The 5915-nt window shown below is 35.5% G+C and overlaps 1 protein-coding gene across 1 annotated transcript; it reads left to right on the plus strand.

Annotated features, from left to right (window-relative positions):
- The first annotated feature begins 4443 nt into the window (after positions 1-4443).
- On the plus strand, positions 4444-4839 carry LOC126719622 (uncharacterized). Its single transcript, XM_050422155.1, has one exon. It carries the CDS (start codon positions 4444-4446, stop codon positions 4837-4839), a length of 396 nt encoding a protein of 131 aa, XP_050278112.1.
- The last annotated feature ends 1076 nt before the right edge of the window (positions 4840-5915 follow it).

A 5915-nucleotide genomic window follows, 5' to 3' on the forward strand; every position in this document is an offset into this window, starting at 1 on the left:
TACATGAACTGGTGCCTTTTTTTTAGGTATATCAGTTATTGCCCTTATTTATTTATGCAAGTTTCCTCCAAGTTGGTAATATATGAACTGCTGCGTTTAGTGTGCTAATGTTTCCAAGGACATTGCAAGGCAATCGTGGTGCAGCTAACTTAAGGAAACAGGGATGCCCAAACTACCCATCACTGCAGTAGTTGTTTGCCCCTAGTATTGCGACTGGGAGCCTGTAGATCTCCTCAAATACTCCTCCCCTGAATAGTGACAAGGAGCATGCCCTAGAGGAAGAGCTTGCCAATGCCAATGCAAGTGCACCCACCCATCTAGACGATGACTCTTACACCCCTAACTTTGAGAGTTTCCCGCAAACTATGGAGGACGCTGAGGTTAAGGAGGTAACCCAACGGGCAGGAAAACATCTTGTGCAAGATACAAGTGGCAAGAGTAATAAGAAGGTCTCGAAGAAGTCGGATGGGGTAAGTGAAATGATTGTGGCCCTAAAGGAGTACACCACAATGACGAAGGATAGGTTCAGTGGTAAACTCAGTAAGTCCAGCGGTTCATCTAAGCAATTCACTCAATCCGGCGTAAGGGGTGATCCTTGTTCACTTGGCAAGGCATTGAGTTGCTGAATTCGTATGAAGATCTGAGTAACAAGGCCTATGTCAAGATGTTGAAGGTTTTGCAGCAAAAGGATAATAAGGTAGTGTTTATATGTATGCCGAAGCATAGGAGGAAGACTTGGATTGAGGACATTGTAAACCCGGAGGAGGATTGACATAGTTACGTGCTTATTATTTAGTACTTAGATGTAGTTGTATTTGGCCAGTAGGGAGAACAATATTGCATTAAGTCTAAGCTATTTGGTTTTTACATACTATGGATTCGGGTTGTTCTATTTACTTGTTTTTGTTTCGTATGGATAATACGAAGGTTTATGTTATTTACGAACTTGAGATGTTTGTATGGTTTGTGTTATCTATACTACTATTTAAGGGGCTACACTTGTTTGGACCAGATTTTTTTTTTTGGTTTTAAAATACCCATATACCCTATGTTTAAGTAGAGACAAAAATAAAGGATAGTTTTGTAAAATTACATATCTAAGTTGCACTAGAGCATTGCCTACAAAATAGGAATACTCTTCCACTAACCCACTTCTTCAAAAAAACTATTTTAAAAAAAAGTTCAAATAAGAGGGTTAGAAATGTAAAATAAATCATTTTAAAAAATCCTAAATTTTAGATAACTTAAAAAAAAAAAAAAAACAGTCAGTTTCTTCCATCTTCTCCCTCTCCTCCACGTATTGTAACATTCCCACCATTGAAAAAAAAAAAAAAAAACCACGTTCATTCGGATAACAACTTCTAAAAAAACTAAAGCAGTTATAAAAATCCATGTTGCGATTTTAATTTTTAACCCAAGGTGTGAAGGTCTTGCCACTGTTTGACATAAAATATGATGACTACCCAGTAACCACATATAGTGGATGGCACTTTAACAATAACATTTTCTCATTCAGTGTTTGTGCCTTCATGTGTAGGTGAATCTCATTTTTAACTCAATAATCACAAATCTGTTATAGCTGGCCTTAACCAAATCAGGTACTTCCTCTTTATTTTCACCATAAATTCAAACTATTTGTTTGATTCCGATTTCGTTGTCTCCATTTGTATTTTGTAATTTCTCATTCTTATTCAGATCTTCTATACATGTTCAGCATTAGGGTGGAGTTTGGATCCACGTCCTGCGTCTATGTTTTTAGCAATTGTGCGTTTTCTCTTTTTTTTTTTTTTTTTTTTTAAGATCAGTGCCTGTGTCACTGTTCATTGTCCATGAACAGTGATTTTAGACTTATGAACAGTAAAAAAGGACTGAACAGTAATTTTTCACACATTTAAAAATTATTTTGTTACAATGTTTTCAGTTTTCAGCAAAATAAGTTGTATCCAAACGCACCTTAGATCTTAGATCTGAACTTATTTGAACCTTCTTGATTATATTTCTATTTGTGTTTTGTAGTGAGAATTAGAAAAATGAATTCATCAACATCGACATTCACTATCTCAGGCAATATATATTGAATAAATTATTACTGTAAACAGTTACTTATGACGGTTTGTTTGATTGTGGTATTGTTAATCATCATTTTTTTCTAAATTCAAAATCCAAAAAAGAAAAAGAAAACTTTACTTACAAAAACAAGAGTTCAATTCTAATTGTTTCGATTCTATAGGTATGTCAAGCGCTTTTCTATTTTGTTTTTATAAAGAAATTAAGGGCAGTCTAATTATTTGTACTGTGGGTCTTCTTCAATTTCTTATTTCCTTATGATTATCCTCTTTTTCTTTTTTCTTTTTTCTATGCATTTGTAGGTTAAAGCTTAGTCATTGCTTTTATTTATTTTTATTTTTTTATTGCAATATTACTGTGATTGACCATTATATATAACCATACTACTATTTAAGGGACTGCACCTGTTTGGACCGGATTTTTGTTGTTGTTCTAAAATACCCCTACACCCTATGTTTAAGTAGAGACAAAACTAAAGGATAGTTCTGTAAAATTACATATCTAAGTTGCACTAAAGCATTGCCTACAAAATAGGAACACTCTTCCACTAACTCACTTCTTCAAAACAACTATTTAAACTAGCCTCTAAACACGTGCTCACGCGCGTGCTCAGAGGCTCTTTTATTTTTTTGGGTAAAAGTTAATAATATGCATAAATTATAAATTATAATTTGAGATTAATATATTTTTCAATCACAAAAAAAAAAAAAAAAAACCTAGAGGTGTGATGAAAAAATTATTTCACCACAAACGCTTAACACTCATCACATCCCTAGGTTTTTTTTGTGATTGGAAAATATATTAATCTCAAATTATAATTTATAATTTATGCATATTATTAACTTTTACCTAAAAAAGTAGAAGAGCCTCTGAGCACGCGTGTGAGCGCGTGCTTAGAGGATAGTATTATGCTATGGATTTGGTTTTGGGTTCGTTGATTTTATACGTTTATAATGGTGACTGTTGATTTAGGTGTTTATGTTATACGTTTATATTATGCTATTTACTTGTTTTAATTATTTTTTATTGTCTTATTATAATCTATGGTTGATGTTATTAGTAGGACTATTTGATAGGTTTCTATTTCCTATGTTGATGGTCTCATCGCTTTGTTGGATTACAAGTAAAGGTGTAGACTGTTAAAAATAACATATTTACTTTTATATCTCTCTTTACATAACCTACCTGAATAGTGTGTTTGTGTTAATATGTAGGTCACTTATGGCGTTCGGAAATGACTGGTGGTGGGCGTTCCAAGAGTATGACTTCGATGATACATACTTCAATGACGTTGGTTCCAGCAATGACTATGAAGATAATGATGATGACTGGACCAATTCGGAGTCCAAATGTGAAGAAGAAGCAAAGTTTAATTTAGTGAATCCTATAGTCGGGGAGATGTATCCGTACATGCAGCGGCATTATGATAAACAATCAATGCGAACAAGTGCATTGACTGGCAAGGCGTATATGGATGAGGTCACTGAAGGTAATCCAGCTAAGTGTTATGAGATGTTTCGCATGACACCTGAATTACTATTACATTTAGTGGACGAGTTGGCTCAACATGGTTACTTGAGGGACAGACTTGGTGGGATGAATGCCACTCAGGCCATGGCCATGTTATTGTACACACTTGGACACAACACCCGCTTTAGATGTGTTGCAGACAGGTTTTAGCGCACAATAGAAACTGTGTGTTGGCATTTTCGTTAGGCGTTGCGGGCTGTCCACCACTACGCATTGCATTTAATTAAACTTGATTAGAATGTCATAGGCCTCCCCAAACATCTTCAAGTGAACAAGTACTGGCCATGGTTTGAGGTACAAAACATTCCCTTACTTAACTAACTTCGTATAATAGTAAAATAATTTTATATTTGATATGTGCTTGCTAAGATTAATGAAAACTTTCATGTGTAGAGATGTATAGGAGCAATTGATGGAACGCACGTGAGTGCCTGACCTCCTGCAAATGCGACTCAAGCATGTAGGGACCTCAAGAGCCTTATAACAACTAATGTGCTGTGTATGTGTAACATGGACATGCATTTCACATTTGTTCATTCTGGGTGGAAGGACAATGTGAATGACTTAAGGGTTTTTGAGGAAGTGATCAGTGACCGGAAGCATGGATTCCCATGGCCACCAACAGGTACTATACATTACTATGACTTTAACTAAAGTTATTTTATCCTCCATATCTAAGTAGTATGTTTATGAACAACTTAATTACGTGCTGGCTGGTTGTGTGTGTGTAGGGTCGTACTACTTGGTGGATTCGGGTCTACCAATTGGCACTGGTTTTCTCCCCCCTCACAAGTCAACTAGTACCATGCACAGGAATTCCACTCAAGTGGTAGATAGATAACATCAATGAAAGAGTTTTACAACTACAAGCACTCATCCTTACGGATGGTTATTGAGTGGTCTTTTGGAGTGCTGATGGCCCGTTTTCCCATTCTGAATTTAATGCCAAACTTTAAGCCAATTAGGCAGCATTGTGTGATTATTGTGTGCTGTGCTTTACACAATTTCATACGCATGAACAATCGAAATGATGAATTGTTCAAAACATTAGGGGAGAGTGTTGGTGAAGGTAGTGTGACCAATAGCGAAGGCAATGGCGATGCTGGAGCGTCAACAAGTTCAGCGACCCAAAGGCATGTACTAGAAATGTCAAGTGCATCGAAGAGAGCGATGGGCCAATTTAGGGAAAATATCACTGACACAATATGGGATGATTATGTTGCCCGTGGCAATGTGAGATGATTATATGTTGAAAATGGCAATTGACCATTTACTTCGCTACAATGTAGATGCTATGGCTTTGTAGCGTAATTGTTTTGGCACTATAATATGTGATGGAAATATTATTTACGTAGGTGGATGTATAACTTAGTTCAACTTGTAACGTTACTGCACTATTTTGGAATGACATGACAATGTGCAAATATGTTCTCGGCATAATTATGTAATGTAATTCGAATGTATCAATTTTTATAAGATATATTTTTGGAGCATGGTATACCCACAGCATGTATTCACAGATATTTGATATGTGGTATAAGAAATATTGTTAGACCATCAGATATAAAAAAATATTGCCACTACTATAAGATGATATTGTATGGTGCTGCGAAATTTGAAGAGTGTAAAAGGGGGATAGATGAGGCCTACAATGAGGCTCTTGCAATATATCACGTCACTTATGATTATGCTAATCACCGAAGAGATGCAAAATATTGTTTCTTTGTTTGGAGGATTGTAGGTTCAGCCCTCCTTAAATTATATGCCAAGAAACAAGATGAAAGGTCCTTTGTTTGTCTCCGATCTGTTTTACAGGAGATATTTAATTAGTTGACGGAATATTGTACAGTTCATTATAGTTCATCATAGAGAAAACAATGTCTTGGAATGTAACATATTATTTAAAAGAGGTAGAGACTAAAGAACATATGTATAGTATATTTTTTGGTACATTGCCCAAAGAAAACTAGAAATGGTTAAAATTGTCAAGGTTCCATGTAGTGGAAATGAAAAATGTATTATGAGTACATAATATGTTATATCTAGCTTCTCAAACTACCAAAAAGAAAAAAAGAAAAAAGGAGTAGTTCACCATAAAACAAAAACATAAAAAAAAAAAAAAATGCATGACACACGTGACCGTCAATGGGTCATGGCAAACACAATTGTGTATGGCCATGGCCCCCCAAAAATAGTAGAGAATACAAAACAAACCCCAAGTACAACCCAAGACAAAAATAAGGCTATCCTATACTTGTAGACATTGTCTTTAGCAATCCGGAGTGCGAGCTTAGTTTTTTCAGCCTTGCGCTTTGCTA

The sequence above is a fragment of the Quercus robur genome, chromosome 3 (genome assembly GCF_932294415.1).
Source record: "Quercus robur chromosome 3, dhQueRobu3.1, whole genome shotgun sequence".
Lineage (NCBI taxonomy): Eukaryota > Viridiplantae > Streptophyta > Magnoliopsida > Fagales > Fagaceae > Quercus > Quercus robur.

What these genes read in the sequence shown, in the direction of transcription:
- LOC126719622 (XM_050422155.1), top strand. Translation starts at nt 4,444, where the DNA reads ATGAAAGAGTTTTACAACTACAAGCACTCATCCTTACGGATGGTTATT.